This window comes from Cervus elaphus, chromosome 4 (genome assembly GCF_910594005.1).
Source record: "Cervus elaphus chromosome 4, mCerEla1.1, whole genome shotgun sequence".
Classification (NCBI taxonomy): Eukaryota; Metazoa; Chordata; class Mammalia; order Artiodactyla; family Cervidae; genus Cervus; species Cervus elaphus.
In genome coordinates, this window is record NC_057818.1 from 6,405,677 (window position 1) to 6,424,409 (window position 18,733).

The following is an 18,733-nucleotide window of genomic DNA, read 5'->3' on the forward strand; positions in this document are numbered from 1 at the left end:
GTCTGGAGATCACTTTCTTTTTGGTGTGGGCAAACACATTATTAGCCTCCTTTGCTGATCCTCTCTTTTCCTAACTATGTCTCTTTTTTCCCTTCAAATTCAAGGCATGGGTAAAAATAGCTGGTTCTCTCCCATCCCATGAGTCTTGTGGAAAATCTGTTACCACCAGAGCTGGGCATTCATGCCCCCAAAGCAAAGCAGATTTCCAGTTAAAAATAGGAACCCCTGGCTCGCTCTCTGTCTGGTGGGAGCCCACCTCAATTAAAGCTGGGTGGGTGGCCGCGGTTCAAGGACCTCCATTGTGCCAGACCACTCCTTGGGCTGCTATGAAATGGCTTCCACGTTACTATCAGCTTAAATGTCTCCAGAAGTATCAGGGCCTATTCCGAAGATTCCATGGTGCAGTCATCCTTGTCAGCCAGCAAAATAAAATCTTGCTGCCTCCCAGAAAAAACCAACTGTTAATAGATGGGTCCTTGTTTCCCTCACCCCCATCCAAAGCAGAAACCAAACAAGTCACAACAGGTAGTACCATTGAAACTGACAAATGCCAAATTCGCATTAGTCACCAAGGAAAACCTTCTCAAAATCAAGGTCTTAGGAGTCTTAGTTCTAGTCTTTGCTTTCTAAAATTTTCACAGCTAAGTCATACAAACTGTTCTTGGAATCACGTGTTCAGTTATAACATTTCATACATTTTGAATAAATAAGATTTTTGCAGTGTTTCTGTAATGTCTTCATGTGATGTATCCACAGACACTTCAGACCTTTATTCACAATTAAGTGAGAATTTTGAGAGGAGTTTTACATTTAGAAGGTAATACTGATGCTCATTGGTATTTCAACTCAATTTCTCCTCCAGTGAAAGAGCATCTCAAATGTAAAAGCCATGGTTTTGTTTTTTTTAACTTTTTATCTTGGAATATAGGTGATGAATAGTTAGTTTCAGGTGTACAGAAAAGTGATTCAGTTATACATACACATGTACCTATTCTTTTTCAAACTTTTTCCCACTTATGTTGTCAAGTGTAACTCCTATGGTTGCTAGTTTCCTTGTGAAATAGTAATGCTGAGATTCTGTGGGAGAAAACAACGCAGCATATCACCAGCGCACACGTGGCGGGGATACAGGTAAACCGCGAGTCACACCAGCAGGGTTCACGATGCAGGCCCCATCGCGATACAGAGGAGTCGCGTCACACACGCACCTCAGACAGACAACTCAAGTCCAGGTGCGCTAGGTAAAGAAATCCGCTCACTTATCTCCACTTTCTAGGACCGCCCATTCCCCGCCGCATTCAAACTGGTTCCTGGCTTCCACTCCCATAGGGGACCCCCAATAGAAATGCAAAGAAAATGAAAAATAACAAATGTATTACTATTACAGTTTTACAGCCAATGGCCTATAGGACATACAGTTTATATTTTGTTGGTTGGACATACTAATGCATTTATTGAATGCACAAATGAATATGATTCTCAACTTAAAAAAAAAAATCAGGGCCTTCCCTGGTGGTCCAGTGGTTAAGAATCTGCCTTGCAATACAAGGAACACAGGTTTGATTCCTGGTTGGGGAACTAAAATCCCACATGCCTTGGAGCAACTCAGTCCTGGTGCCACAGCTACTAAAGCCCGCACATCACAACTAGAGTCCATGTGCTGCAGGAAGGGTCCCACGTGCCACAACCGAGGCAGCCAACTAACTAAATAAACATTAAAAAGAAACCAAATCCAGGGGCTCACAGCATCATTATAGTGTCTGTGCATCTGGAAGGTTGGGCTTCCCAGGCGTAGTGGTAGAGAATCTGCCTGCCAAGCAGGAGACTCGGGTTTGATCTCTCATTCAGGAAGATCCTCCCCTAGAGAAGGGAACGGCACCCACTCCATCCCATGGACAGAAGAGCCTGGTGGGCTGCAGTCCACAGGGTTGCAAAGAGTCAGACACGACTGAGCGATTAAACAACAATCTGGAAGGTCACAGGAGAATTGTATGTGTAATCACGTAGGCTAAAAGACAATATTTGTATAAACCAGCAGAAAGCTGACTGCAGAATTTATTTTAACATCAGCTCATAAAGGCTTCTTAAAGAAAGTAATTATTTAAACAAATAAATGCCAAGATTAAACACATAAAAGATGAGTATTTGCCAATCACATTATCTGCTTCTCAATGATAATTAAAGCATTCTCTGCCCTTTTCTTCACCCCGTATGAGGAACAAAGTAACAAGAGTGAACTACATAGCAGTCATCTTATCTTTTACCGTCTGATGCCTATACTAGCCAGTCCTCTAGAAACAGACTGTCTGTCTGGCTAAAACAATCTCTGTGAGTCTGTCCTTCACCCCGTTCTAAAAAAAGACTAGACTTTGTTTTCAAAAAGTCAATTCCACCCTCAGGAATGGCTACATAATTTGTGTGTGTGTATGTGTGTGTGGGGGGGGGGGGTGTGCCCAGGGCAAAATGGAAATGAAAGGCCCCTTGTTTTAAAAAGTGATTAAGGATTTCAAGTTGGTGACAACAGACTATTAAACCAATCACAGGGCACTTCTGAGACCAAGGTCCCCAGTGACTCGGAGGGGTCTGCATCCAAGAAGCCACCTCAGCCCGACCTTAAGGCTGAGGTTTTCTCACCTGCATCAGTTTAAAACACAGTTAAAAAGGCTCCAAGTTCTAAATGGCCCCGTGGTCTAACGCCGGCTTTGACCACTCTTCTCAGATGGAGAATGAATTTGGCAGGTCTGTCTACACCTGAGTGACCACGACCACCACCGTGACCGCAGACAGCCTGTCCCACCCGAAGCTCGGAAGCAAGGGGACCTCGGGATGACGTGAGATAACCACACAGCCCGGATTCCAAGCGCCTCTGAAACAACACGTCATCTGGAAACGCTCATCCCCGCCACTGACATCTATTTTAAAGTATTTTCAGCAGTCCTGTCAAGCACCGTCAGTAACTTTCTTCAGCACCAGTGGAGAACCCGGAGACCCCCCGGGTCCTGCGGACACCACTCCCCAACACCTCCCCCGGCGGCATCACAGCACACCATCCCCGCGCGGCCCAGAGAACCGCGTGGCCGGCTGCGAAGTGCACACATTCCGAAAGGTCGCCAGCAATTCAGTCTACTTAACTGGGCTCAGGCCAGAGAACTTTCCAGCCAACTGGCACTGAGTCTCTTAATTTACAGCTGGCAAGCAACCTCCTTAAATGCTTCCAGGCCCACAGAAGAGCTGTTCAATGTCTACCTTGAACAGACGAACCACCTGACTTTAGACGCAGCGCTCGGCAGCTCTGACCACAGGCTGCGGAGTGGTAAAATTTACAGCTTAAGCTGGAAAACCACAGACGCGGCTGGACTCGACCAGCTCCCCTCTGAAGGAGGGCATGCGGGTTCTGCTTGGGGTGCACACAGGTTAAAATAAACGACATACTGAGTAATCTTGGGTAAATAGCTCGCTTTCACTCCCACTTTTATTTTTTAATATGCAAACTATAAAATGCCTTCAACCAACTTCATCTTTGTTTCATTATTGAAGGCCTATGTTTTTCATTTAAAGAAGTTGTCCTAATCCTCCTATGAAATTAAAAGATGCCTGCTCCTTGGAATAAAAGCTGTGACAAACCTAGACAGCATATTATAAAGTAGAGACATCACTTTGCTGACAAAGGTCAATCTAGTCAAAGCTATGGTTTTTCCAGTAGTCATGTATGGATGTGAGAGCTGGACCATAAAGAAGGCTGAGTGCCGAAGAATTGATGCTTTCAAACCATGGTGCTGGAGAAGACTCTTGAGAGTCTGTTGTACTGCAAGGAGATCCAACCAGTCAATTCTAAAGGAAATCAATCCTGAATATTCATTGGAAGGACTGATGCTGAAGCTGAAGCTCCATTACTTTGGCCGCCTGATGGAAAGAGCCGACTCACTGGAAAAGACCCTGATGCTGGGAAAGATCGAGGGCAGGAGGAGAAGGGGACGACAGAGGATGAGATGGTTGGATGGCATCATCGACTTAATGAACATGAGTTTGAGAAAACTCCAGGAGATAGAGAAACTCCTGGTGTGCCACAGTCCATGGGGTCGCAAAGAGTTGAACATGACTTAGTGACCAAACAACAAACCCTCCCGTGGAAACTAAAGAGTTATAGTTAGGTTCTAAAGACCAGCTTTTTATTTAGGGCAGGCTTGGAAGCTTATTTCTCATCTTCAATAATGTAATAATGTACCTGATAGCTTTAAAAAACAATAATAGCCATACTTACGGTGTTTATGCCAGGCAAAGCATTGTACAGTATTATCTCTTTTACAGTTAATAACAATACCGTGAGGAGGGCACAGTGCTATTAATACCCTAGTCTTGTAGATGAATGCAGCTAGTAAGTAGAAACCGGAGAAGGAAATGGCAACCCACTCCAGTCCTCTTGCCTGGAAACTCCCATGGATGGAGGAGCCTGGTGGGCTGCAGTCCATGGGGTCACACAGAGTCAGACACAACTGAAGCAGCTTAGCAGCAGCAGCAGTAAGTAACAGCATGGGGAACTCAAGTTTCTGATACTGCACGGCTTGCAAACTTGACCTCTTAACTCTCAGGACACTGCACCTCCAGCTCTGAAATGTCATGTCTAGGATTCTAATTTAAAATTCTCAAGACTGGAGGAACACTGAAAAGATACTGTCACTGGGATCCAATAACATGCTCTAACATATACATTGTGCTATCGGGCTCTAATCTTAAAATGTCCCTTCTTGAACATGCTAATATCTGATTTAAGGATTTGTGATCCTTAATCCATTTCCCCCTTCATTTACAGAAATGTTTGTTTTAAATACCGTTTTAACTGCTGAAATTCAACCCACTTTGCAGATTGACCCCTTCCGATAAAGGATGCATTTTGCAGGACGTTACATGTTGACTATGTCAGAGAAGGAATCGTTTTTGTGGCGCGAGTTCATGATTCTGTCCGATCCTGTGATTTTCTGGGAAGCCTCGTGATGTGAAAAATCAGCCAGTTGTCCCCGGCTTCTTGTTTGCTTCAAAGCCTGAAGAACACGAGCAGGTGTCATCTCTAGGATGAGCTGCAAGTGAGTCAGATTTGACAGGGCGCAGCACCACAAAGACCCTGACCGGGGCCTTGGAAGTCCATCTACGAGGCGGCTTCAAAGGTGTGGGCTGACACATTGAACCTTGACTACAATTCTAATTCAACTCATCCACATTCCTAGGAGTTTAGGGGAGAGAAAGCGCGCTCCGACCTGTCACAGAAGTATTTGCCGTGAATTAACTGGAGGCCCACACTTCAAACGGCGGACGGCAGCCGCGGGAGAAGCGACGCGGCATCGCAGGAGCACATCTGACCCGTCCTCTGGAGCCTGGGGTCCCCGCCATATGTTCTCAATTAGTCCTCGCTGCTGCTCGGCCTCTCCCGCGAGCCGGGTCTCCACGCCGCCCCTGCTCCGCGGCTAATCTCCCTCCCGACACGGACGCTATCCCGCTATCACGAGGAACAGCTTTGCTCATCTCGGCCCCTGCCCCATGGGGGAAGGGATGCAGGCAGCAGGGTCACGAGGAAGGAGCCAGATGGAAGGGACATCCCTGCCCATGACACTCCCACCCCATCAACTCAGGGGTCAATGTGCCCATCCACCTGGTCCCCACCCCCCAACCCACCCATCATCGCCTTTGGCCAAAGAGTGGCGGAAGTTGTTTATGATAGTAATTTTCTTGAGATGTCTTTTTCTGCCTTGAAACTGACCTGTGGTTAACCTATTTCTCATTTGCTGTCGTTAAAAAGGTTGTTGTAGTGGTCAGCGGCACTCTCCCTTGGTACATGATTAATTGGGAATGGGCTTTCAAAGAGTTAAGCACTCCCTTCTGGCCTCTTAACAGAGAGGGGAATAAAAAAACCCTTAACGTGAAGGGGAGCTTTTATTTTTAAGACTTTTTTTTTTCCCCTAAAAAAAGGAATGCTGTAAAAACACAGATGATCATATTTCAGTCTTAGACTAGCAACCTGTGTTATCATGTCAGCATGAATCACTGTTTATCAGACAGGGATGAAGTTACTTTATAATGAAACACTCATGATGAATTTCCTCACCTACCCTCCAACTTCACGACAGTTTGACGGGGAATATGACTCATTGGTTGTTGTGTGTGCTTGTGTGTGACTGCGTGTGAGAGAGAAACAGACAGAAACAGAGGCAGAGACACAGAATAAAGGAGAGGAAGAAGAAAAGGGAGAGGCAGCTGGGAGGGGAGACAGGACGGAGGGGAGGCAGGAGCAGAGCTGGGGGGAGAGAGCTAGCACGCAACAGCTAACAAAACAGCTGATCTTCAGTCACTTCTACACAACGTTATCATCTCTAAGTAGACACCTTCACTAGCCATGAGAAAAAAGAATTTCTGTTTTTAATTCTCATTGCCAAGGCCCTTTAAAATTATATACTAAATGGGCCTTTTGCATTGTACTTAAACAAAAGACAAAATTACTGACTTTATATTATCCATATCTCAATCTCAAAGTGGAAAAACATTAAGTTTTCAGTCATACTCCAAATGCCCAGCATATATATATATACACACACATACATATATACATACACACACACACACACACACACACACACATATATATACACATACATATATATAATTTGTGTACATATGTATATATGGGCTTCCCTAGTGGCTCAGATGGTAAAGAATCTGCCTGCAATGCAGGAGATTTGGGTTCAATCCCTGGGTCAAGAAGATCCCCTGGAGAAGGGAATGGCAACCCACTCCGCTATTCTTGCCTGGAGAATCCCATGGACAGAGGACCCTGGTGGGCTATAGTCTGAGGAGTTGCAAAGACTCAGACATGACTGAGCGACAAACACTTTCACTTTTCACATATATATGTATACACACACACACACACACACACACACACACACACACACTTCAGATTAAATGATTATTTTTCAACAAAGGGAGGTGTAACTTTCAACTCTGAACTTCAGTTTTCACATTTCTGCCATGTCAGAAATGGTAAGGACCTAACAGAAGCAGAAGATATTAAGAAGAGGTGGCAAGAATACGCAGAAGAACTGTACAAAAAAGATCTTCATGACCCAGATAATCACAATGGTGTGATCACTCACTTAGAGCCAGACATCCTGGAATGCAAAGTCAAGTGGGCCTTAGGAAGCATCACTATGAACAAAGCTAGTGGAGGTGATGGAATTCCAGGTGAGCTATTTCAAATCCTAAAAGATGATGCTGTGAAAGTGCTGCAATCAATATGCCAGCAAATTTGGAAAACTCAGCAGCAGCCACATGACTGGAAAAGGTCAGTTTTCATTCCAATCCCAAAGAAAGGCAATGCCAAAGAATGCTCAAACTACCGCACAATTGCACTCATCTCACATGCTAGCAAAGTAATGCTCAAGATTCTCCAAGCCAGGCTTCAACAGTATGTGAACTGTGAACTTCCAGATATTCAAGCTGGATTTAGAAAAGGCAGAGGAACCAGAGATCAAATTGCCAACATCTGTTGGATCATTGAAAAAGCAAGAAACTGTGTGGATTACAACAAACTGTGGAAAACTCTTAAACAGATGGGAATACCAGACCACCTGATGTGCCCCCTGAGAAATCTGTATGCAGGTCAGAAAGCAACAGTTAGAACTGGACATGGAACAACAGACTGGTTTCAAATCGGGAAAGGAGTATGTCAAGTCTGTATATTGTCACCCTGCTTATTTAACTTATATGCAGAGTACCTGATGAGAAACGCTGGGCTGGATGAAGCACAAGCTGGAATCAAGATTGCCAGGAGAAATATCAATAACCTGAGATATGCAGATGACACCACTCTTATGGCAGAAAGTGAAGGAGAACTAAAGAGCCTCTTGATGAAAGTGAAAGAGGAGAGTGAAAAAGTTGGCTTAAAACTCAACATTCAGAAAACTAAGATCAGGGCATCTGGTCCTATCACTTCATGTTAAATAGATGGGGAAACAGTGACAGACTTTATTTTCTTGGGCTCCATAATCACTGCAGATGGTGATTGCAGTCATGAAATTAAAAGACCCTTGCTCGTTAGAAGAAAAGTTATGACCAACCTAGACAGCATATTAAAAAGCAGAAACATTACTTTGCCAACAAAGGTCTGTCTAGTCAAGGCTATGGTTTTCCAAGTAGTTATGTATGGATGTGAGAGTTGGAGTATAAAGAAAACTGAGCATCGAAGAATTGATGCTTTTGAACTGTGGTGTTGGAGAAGACTCTTGAGAGTCCCTTGGACTGCAAGGAGATCCAACCAGTCCATGCTAAAGGAAATCAGTCCTGAATATTCATTGGAAGGACTGATGCTGAAACTGAAACTCCAATACGTTGGCCACATGATGTGAAGAACTGACTCATTAGAAAAGACCCTGATGCTGGGAAAGATTGAAGGCAGGAGGAAAAGAGGACAGAGGATGAGATGGTTGGATGGCATCACTGACTCAATGGACATGAGTTTGAGTAAACTTCAGGAGTTGGTGAAGGACAGGGAGGCCTGGTGTGCTGCAGTTCATGGGATCACAAAGAGTGAGACATGACTGAGCGACTGAACTGAACTGAACTGGACCACTTCAAAATTTAATTCCTTATACAAGACACACACACACAGAATTTAGGTATGTGGGATGCACAAGTAACAAAGATTCAGTTTTTCTTGTGTTCTCAAACTCAGTCAAATAAATTGTCAGGTCCATATATAATATACTGAAAACTACTGAAATATAAGCTGACTTTTCAATCTTTGAGATGACTAATGAGTGCACTAGTTCAATAAGAAATTCCTTAGACTCTATGCCAGACTCATGCTGTGGGGGATAAGCTGACATACAGAAAGATGTGGAAATTATCTAGTTTATAATAACTGTGTCTGTAGTGATCTCAGAAAGTGTGTAGTTGCCAAATCAATATTGATTTCTTTCTGAGCTGGGGTGTGCATGTGTATGAGTTGTTTTCCCCTGGCTGAGGCAGAAATAGGATACAGGATCATGAAAATGAAGTCTGTTTCTCCAAGTCTTTTACATGTAATACATGTATGTTTGTACTTTGAAATAAAAATTTGATTGATGGACTTAAATAATGCCTAAAAATTTAAGACCTCAGACAATCATATGAATCCTTAATTTCCCTAAGGAATTTCCTCTTGGCCACCGAGGAAATCAAGGAGGCTAGCACAGTCTAAACTGATGTCCACCTGTTGCAAATGGTGGACCCTGTGGGATCCGGGTTCCAAGGAGAATGAAGTTCTTTCCAAGAGACCATCTGAAAACAGGGCAGGCACGTGACTCAATGATAAAAGTGAAAGCCTGTTTTCCATTTAAACTGAGCTTCCCTATGAAGACATTCCATAAAGTTCTGACATATAAAGATAACCAGAAGCAGAGGACACTTTTATTTGATGTCAGGCCATGCACTTATTTCTTGGGGTTCACTGACAGCAGTCAGACTTTTCCAGGACTATATTACTCCTGCTGTGTACCAGGAAACACCCAGAAATAAGTGAAAAGATCCAGTTAATCCCCCACCCTCAAAGGGCAAGTTGCTGTTCCCCCAAATCAAGGTGAGTCAGCTGTGAGCTAACTGGTCAGCAAGTTCTTATGCGTAAATTATTCACTTTGGGAAAAGCAAGCCTTTTAGAAAGCAGACTGATTCCTCAAATGCAACTGAGGAGATCAAATTTCAATACTTTAAATGCCTCTCACCGTACTTAACTTTTAAGGGTACAGTTCTAAGACTAGTCCTAAGAGATGAGGAAATCCAGTGGTTTTTAAAATGTGTACCGCAGAAGCATTTCAGAGAACTTCAGATTATGATGGTGGTTTGGGGCAGAAATAGGGAGGAGAGACTGGCCTTGTCACTCTTGACTTGGGTCAGAGAAAGTCACCTGTCACTTGATTTATTTGTTGTCTCCATGGATGATTTTTCAACTTGGAAAGAAGATTCTACTCTTTAAATGAATGAATGAATTTTCTCATCAGATGTCACTCATTCACTATTTTTTTTTTTTTTTGAGTGCCTATGATGTTCTAGATACTATGCTGACTATGGAAGCTACAAAGATCTCTCAACAATAGAGTGTTTCAGGTGCTTAGAAGTGTTTCAGGATAGTGCTATAGGACAGAGCAGAGAATATTAGTTTAGCCTGGGGAAATTATTTCCCAAATTATCATAAACTATTATCAGACAGTTTAAGTGCCTCATGCAGAATGACACAGTAGTATCAGAGGGACCTGTATCACCCACAGTTTAAAGAGGTGCTTCCTGTTCAAACTCATGTTGCTTCAAAAAGAATGGGATCCACATACTGAAACTCGCTCTTTACATTCCTTAAAGACCTGTGACTATAATGATTTGGCTACATGTTCTGTTCAGTTCAGTTGCTCGGTCGTGTCCAACTCTTTGCGACCCCATGGACTGTGGCACGCCAGGCCTCCCTGTCCATGACCAACTCCCAGAGTTTACTCAAACTCATGTCCATTGAGTCAGTGATGCCATCCAACCATCTCATCCTCTGCCACCCCCTTCTCCTCCTGCCTTCAATCTTTCCCAGCATCAGGGTCTTTTCTAATGAGTCAGCTCTTCACATCATGTGGCCAAAGTATTGGAGTTTCAGCTTCAGCATGAGTCCTTCCAATGAATATTCAGGACTGATTTCCTTTAGGATGGACTGGTTGGATCTCCTTACTGTCCAAGGGACTCTCAAGAGTCTTCTCCAACACCACAGTTCAAAAGCATCAATTCTTCAACACTCAGCTTTCTTTATGGTCCAACTTTCACATCCACACATGACTACTGGAAAAACCATAGCTTTGACTAGACATGATTTATGTCTTAACCATTTATGTATCTCAATGTCTATATAGGGCTGGGCAGTGAATGGGCACTCAACAGAAAGTTTAGTTTTTTTGTTTTGTTTTCTTTTTAAGTCAGACATCGAGAGGAAATAAACAGGAATATTGCTTTGAAGGTAGCTACCTAAATCAATACATGCCAAGGTAGTTGAAGATAGGAGTTAGCTAAGATATTGGGAGGATCTGATTAACATAAATGAATGAGATATAAAGAGGGACCTTAAACTTACACTGTCACCTTCTTGTTTTTTTGGCAAACACACCCTTCTGCTGAATTCTAAACTGTAGTAAGAGCTTATTGAACATGCGGTCATTTTAAGAGGCCTAGAGAGAAAGCACTTTCTTTCACAGACTTGTACTTTCTGTGGGTAGAACAGCATTTTCCATTTTGTTAGGTTCCCACACTTCGATTTCAGCATCCCATGGGATTGTAAAACACATTCAACATTTCGTATTGGAGTGAACATATTTTTGGCTCCAGAAGTATTCATTTTGATTCAATTCATAGTTGCATGGAACGCATGTGAACGTTAACTTCCTTTCTTTAAAGAAGACGGCCGTGGATAGATGACTTGGATGATGATATTAGTCTAGTTTTGGAAAATGTGATTTATTGCCTATTGTGATTTTTCAGTTTTTAGAATCACTGTGTTCTATCAATTTTGGAGAGGCATGAGCAGGTGATAAAAACTGACCTGAAATTTGACCATATTCTTCTGAGAGCAATAACGTACAATTTAAATATTAAAGCCATTAACCCAGATTCTTTTAAAAGATAAAATAGATACATAACACTAGGTTACTGAGTTGGATTTTTAAAAAATAGTTACTAGCTTTGAATGAAACCATGCCTCCTTTAAAAAATACAAGCAAGGCATGACCAATTCATCATACAAGTTTCCCTGTGGATTATTTTCAGACAAGTCACATTCCAAGGACATCAACTGGATCTTTCATTGAATCTATAAGCAGAATGTGTACATAAAGCTATTGTAAAAACAACTAAGCAAATGTGACCTTACTGCATTGTGGTGAAACTACAATTTTGTATTAATAGAGCTCTTACTGACTTTTAATCACATTTACATAGTAATGAAATTTTAGAAAACCAGACATACTCAGTTGAATCTGGGAAAGGCTTTATGTTTCTATAATTGTATTATTAGATCTATCCAGTTTTTTCCCTTACATTTGATTTCCCCCTGCACCCAAGGATCTGTCTGTACTTGCGAGGACAATCCAAATTTTGTTGCTTTGTTTTTTAGCCATGCCCTGAGGCTTCTAGGATCTTAGTTCTCCAACCAGGCATTGAACCTGGGCTCTCAGCAGTGAGAACATGGAATTCTAACCACTGGATGACCAGGGAATTCTATGTATTTGCAAGGAGACAGATAAGGTACCTGACTGATTTTGTAGAACTCCATCACCAATGAAGATCATTCTTTTCATTTCTCAAAAATAGCCACTAATCATTAGGAAAATGTTTAGACCCAGTGAACAGTCCAAAGATTTAGTTTTAATCAGAATTAAATAACATAGATAAATGAGATAAGAAGGGATGCTTAAATTAAGCAAAGCACAAATAAAAATTCTCAGCTTGAGGCTGGCATGGTGTTCAGTGACAATGTGTCCATTATCTGTTTAATTTGATCAACACAGACAATGACAGGGGACATTCAGGTTCTAAAGATGAAAGTCAGAAGGAACTCTGTGATTCTGATTTGCACTTTCCATCACTTCTTGTCTCAGTCTTTGTTGTGGTTTTCCTGAAGATAACGTATGTTTAACAACAAACCTTAAATTACAGACAGAACTGTGAAAACCTACCGGAAGGGCTTTGTAATTATGAAGAAAATTGGACAGAGAAACAACAACAAAAAATGGTTGCTTGTCATTAAGCAGGAAAACATGTGTTTCTCATGAGGAATCATTTGGACTTGGTTCTGGTCGCTGGTGGCAGAAGCTGTGAGAGGTACCCACCTTCTGATTCAGTAATTTTCTAGCCACAAAACTTGGTTTGTGTACATTTGCTTAGAGATCGATCAAAGGCCTCATGGTAAAACTTAGGAAGCCATGTTACTCTAAAACCGATTCCTTGCAAGCTAAACATATCTCTAAAGAAAATATACCTTTTCTAAAGAAAAGACGTTTGCTGTTCAGATGCTTGATAGAAAAGAAAACAAACATATTCATCTAAAAAATTAGGACTGAAAAACAAGTCTCAAAATCTTTAACCAGAAAGTTCAATTCCTATGCCTTCCACGTAATTACAGGCTGATTTCAGGGGCTGAATTCATTGTTGAGCTTCAAACTACCCTGAGATAAAACCAGTTTGATTTGGGGTTCCTAATTTCATCTTCTGAAATAAAAGACCTGACAGCTCTATGTCAAAAATACCAAAAAGCCCTATCGAAAAATGGAGAGATCTAAAGAGACATTTCTCCAGAGAAAACATACAGAGAGTCAAAAAGCACAAGAAAAAATGCTCAACATTTAATTATCAGAGAAATGCAAACCAAAAGTGCAAAGAGGAATCACATTACACCAGTCAGAAAGGCCATCACCAAAAAGTCTACAAAAAATAAATGCTGGGGAGAGTGTGGAGAAATGAGAATGCCCCTGCACTTTCGTTGGGAATGTAAATTGGCACAACCACTGTGGAGAACAGTATGGAGTCCACTTCAAACACTAAAAACAGAGCTACCGTTTGATGCAGCAGTCCCAGTCCTGGGCATTTATCTGGGGAAAACCACTACTTCAGAAAGACACAAGCACCCCAGCCTTCTCTGCAGCACTATTTACAATAGCCAAGGCACAAAACAATCTAGATGTCCACTGACAGAGGAGTGCTACCTATGAACAATGGAATATTAGTCATAAAAAAAAGAATGAAATAATGCCATGTGCAGCAGCAGTAACATGGACTGACCAAGAGATGATCACGTAAGTGAGGTACGTCAGGCTGAAAAAGGCAAATATCATATGATATCACTTATATATGGAACCTTTAAAAAATGATGTGAATGAACTTATTTACATAACAGGAACAGATTTACAGATTTAGAGAATGAACTTACAGTCTTTGGGGGGAAGGTGGTGGGGAAGGGTAATCTGTATGGTTGGGAGTTTGGGATTAACACGTACATACTGCTATATTTAAAATATTCATAGATAACTGATAAGGACCTACTATACATCACAGGGGCTTCCCTGATAGCTCAGCTGGTAAAGAATCTGCCTGTATTGCAGGAGATCCCAGTTTGATTCCTGGGTCGGGAAGAGCCCCTGGAGAAGGGATAGGCTACCCACTCCAGTATTCTTGGGCTTCCCTTGTGGCTCAGCTGGTAAAGAAAATTACAGCACAGGGAACTCTACTGAATACTCTGTAATAACCTAAATGGGAACAGAATCCAAAAAAACAACAACAGATACATGTATATGTATAACTGAATCACTTTGCTGTACACCTCAAATTAACACACTGATAATCAACTATACTCCAATATAAAGTAAAGAAATTAAAAATGCATCACATAGCAAAAGCAATAAAAATAAGATAAAATAGGTCTTTCTCGGGGGGGGGGCAAAAAAATTACATGTAGTCATACTTGTAAACTCTTTTAAAATTCATCTTCCTTAGTAAATGTTTGATTAGTACCTTAAATAATAATAGTAATAGTTGAATTAGACTTGTTGCTTTGATTTGAAAAGAGCAGAGCAGTATGACTAGCCTGGAGCAGATATTATACTCGGAAAAGATTTTGACTCCAATTCAACTCTGCTTTTTTCCTAGCTACATGAGTTAGGCAAATCTTTTAACATTTCTTCATCACACTTCATTGCTTATTTTTCTGGCAAGTCAATGAGGCAGGATTTCTGTTCCAGTTTTGCTAGTGAGAGACTGAAGCTGAATGTGACTAACGGCAGTGCTTGGTTACCTAAGTCCTCGGTACGTGGTGGCCACAGGGACTTCTACACAACCTCAGACATACCACATCCCTTTGAAAGCACATGATTGGCCCCGTTTTATAAACTGGAGGAAGCAAACCCCGAGATGTGATGAGGACCAAAGACAAAGTCCCTGTAACAATTCTGTTACAGAGTCATTCTCAGATATGGCGGCTGTTTTCACTCTCCTCGCTGTTACCCATTTATTTATGTTTTTCTCTTCTCACCTCTAAAGAAAATGGCAGCCAAAAAAAGTGAGCTGGCTTGCTCTAAAACTGTCCTGCTGCTGCCAAGTCGCTTCAGTCGTGTCCGACTCTGTGCAGCTCCATAGACGGCAGCCCACCAGGCTCCTCCGTCCCTGGGATTCTCCAGGCAAGAATACTAGAGTGGGTTGCCATTTCCTTCTCCAAAACTGTCTAGCCATCAATCAAGTGTTCTTTCCACTACGTTGCTCTGCCTCTGAGGCAGGTGGATCTATGTTATGAAGAGCTATGGACAGACGATCCAAACGGCAGACGCAGACCAACTGAAATCATGTAAAAAATGATTCCTGGGACATTCCTCAGCAAACTGAACAGCCAGGTGGACTGGTGGAAGGCTGGCATCTAAATGTGAAAGTCGGCACATTCTCTCGGGGACCCACTGGATCCCTCTTCCCCCAAATGAAGAGGGTGTCTTTGCCCTCTGAGCTTTAGCCTGTTAGGACGCCGATGTGAACTAGTTGTTCTTTAAGCTAGTTTATATGGGGGTCGTCACTAGACACGCAGCAAGAGGCAGTGAGAGCCGAATAAAGAGAAGGGGCTTACTTCAAAGACCAGCGTCTCATTGATGGGGCCCGGGGCAGACAGGCATTCGGGGCGGTTGAAGGCACGCTGGTACTCAAACACGGTCCCCGCAAAGGCGAACTCCCCTGGCCAGTCGACGCTCCAGCCCCCCGTGAGGTAATACTTGTGACTGAGGCTTCGGACCGCGAGGTAGCTGGAGGATATCTGCAGCTCCTGGACCTCGATGCTGCGGGCGCCTGCCGGGATGGTGACCACCGGGTAATACTCTAAGTGGAGAGAGCAGAACATCTTTGTCATCCACGTCACACACGGGAGACCCCGTCAGAGAGAGGCAGTGGCCATCCTTAGAGTGGGGCTCATTTCTACTCTTACACAGTGAAAACACTCAGTTATTCCATTTTTCAAGTGGTAGGAACACCCGAGCGAGAAAATGATGTACTTTCCCGAAGCACACGCATGTGGACAGAAAACACGCTTCTCTTTTCCTGAATGACAAAGGCCATGAGACTCAAAGATGCTTTTTATTTTTAATTGACCTGGAAAAAAACTTGGAGGCACCTAGTCTCACCTGTGGTGTGCCGAAGACAGGGCTCAAAGCTCAGTTCTAGTCAAGACGGTGAGACAATTGCTTCCAGTATGCGTCTTACATTTTAAGCGTGGACCATCTAAGTTCCATAATACAGGGACGTCCCTGGTGGTCCAGTGGCTAAGACTCTGCACCCCCAGTGCAGGAGGCCCAAGTTTGATCCCTGGTCAGGGAACTAGATCCCACATGCCACAACTAAGACCGGTACAACCAAATAAATACATACATATATTTTTTAAAAGTTCCACAATATGTTCTTTGTTTAACAAATGCAGGTGGCACAGCATATTGAAATCGCTCAGCAGAAAGGCGTTTGTTGAACACACCTCTGGATGTTTGTCTTGCTAAAACTACTCATCCTTCTTTGCTCTTGCATAAGTAACAGTAGGTGAACCGACAACTTCCAGATGTTCAAGACGGATTTAGGAAAGGCAGAGGAACCAGAGATCAAATTGCCAACATCATAGAAAAAGCAAGAGAATTCCAGAGAAAAATCTGCTTCAATGACTACGCTAAAGCCTTTGACTGTGTGGATCACAACAAACCGGAAAATTCTTAAAGAGATGGAAATACCAGACCACCTGACCTGCCTCCTGAGAAATCCGTATGCAGGTCAGGAAGCAACAGTTAGAACTGGACATGGAACAATGGACCGGTTCAAAATTGGGAAAGGAGCACATCAAGGCTGTATATTGTTACCCTGCTTATTTAACTTATATGCAGAGTACATAATGCAAAATGCTGGGCTGGATGAAGCACAAGCTGGAATCAAGATTGCCAGGAGAAATATCAATAACCTCAAGTATGAAGATGACACCACCCTTATGGCAGAAAGTGAAGAGGTACTAAAGAGCTTCTTAATGAAGGTGAAAGAGGAGAGTGGAAAAGCTGGCTTAAAACTCAACATTCAAAAAACAAATATCATGGCATCTGGACCCATCACTTCATGGCAAATAGATGGGAAAAAATGGAAACAGTGACAGACTTAATTTTCTTGAGTTCCAAAATCACTGCAGATGGTGACTGAAGACATGAAATTAAAAGACACTTGCTCCTTGGAAGAAAAGCTATGGCCAACCTAGACAGCATTTTAAAAAGCAGAGACATTACTTTGCCAACAAAGGCCCATCTAGTCAAAGCCATGGTTTTCCCAGTAGTTATGTATGGATGTGAGAGTTGGACTATAAAGAAAGCTGAGCAGTAAAGAATTGATTCTTTTAAACTGTGGTATTGGAGAAGACTCTTGAGAGTCCCTTGGGCTGCAAGGAGATCAAACCAGTGCACCCTAAAGGAAATCAGTCCTGAATATTCATTGGAAGGACTGATGCTGAAGCTGAAGCTGAAACTCCAATACTTTGGCCACCTGATGTGAAGAACTGACTCGTTAGGCAAGACCCTGATGCTGGGAAAGATTGAAGGCTGGAGGAGAAGGGGATGATAGAGGATGAGATGGTTGGATGGCATCATTTACTCAATGGACATGAGCTTGAGCAAGCTCCAGGAGATGGTGATGGACGAGGAAGCCTGATGTGCTGCAGTCCATGGTGTCAAAAGAGTTGGACATGACTGAGCAACTGAACAATAACAAAGCATCAAAAGTCATCATCTTCCACGTGTCATATGAGCTAGTGAAAAGCTGGATCATATTTATCAAGTCTCAAATTCATTCAGCAGGAAAGGACGTGTCCCACCACTCATAGCACCAAATCTGTAGCATTTCTTACCATTTGCTTTGTGCTGGTTGAGGTAAAGGCCTTTATAAAACTTGCAAGTTGAGTTATCACCTTTGCAAACACCACAGGCATCTGAAACTGCTTTAGAGCCAAGTTCCTGATCACATCCCACTGGCTGTGACCAAAAAAAAAAAAAAAAAGGTGAGAAAATCAAACATTTGAGAAGCCACTGGCTTAGGATAATCAAAAGGTATACATGGTTTTCCGTATTTACTGAGTATTAGGAAGGTGGTGCAGCTTTATTATTAAGAGCTGAGTCTCAAGTTTGACTAGGGATTCAAATCCTTCCTCTGCCATTACTGGACATATGATTAGGGAAGTCATAAAACTTCTCTAAGGCTTAGAGCCTTCATCTGTAAAACTGGAATGAAAAGCCATGATTGCTGCTAATGGGAGAGGAATTTATTCAGGCCAGTTCTACCAGTGAAAAAAAAATGCTGGGAACCGCCCCCCTCCCCAGCCCCATACCAACCCAAGGACACTCACACTCCCTTAAAAGATCACAGAGCTCACAAATTGAAAAGAGAAAGTAGATACTGGAAGAAAAAGAAAAACTCACCCAAAATAAACAGAAGTGCTACTTCCAAGCACACTTACGAGGTTCTGAGCATGCATGTACTGCATGTACTTAGGGGTCATGCAGAAAGTAAGCGGGGACTTGGAGATAAAAACTCCCGTCCAACTTGGAAATGTTACTCTTTTCCCTTCACCACCTGCTTTTATCCAGACATAAGAATCTCCTGCAACACTTCTCACACCATGCATTTAATAGAAGGCAGCACAAGG

The 18,733-nt window shown here is 42.6% G+C and overlaps 1 protein-coding gene across 1 annotated transcript in view; it reads right to left on the minus strand.

Moving 5' to 3' along the window:
- The window catches only part of ADAMTS18 (ADAM metallopeptidase with thrombospondin type 1 motif 18), a 145,005-nt gene that overhangs the window by 25,073 nt on the left and 101,199 nt on the right, over positions 1-18,733 (minus strand). Inside the window, 2 exon segments of the mRNA XM_043898096.1 lie at positions 15,650-15,894; positions 17,939-18,062. Coding sequence (XP_043754031.1) covers positions 15,650-15,894; positions 17,939-18,062 — 369 coding nt within the window.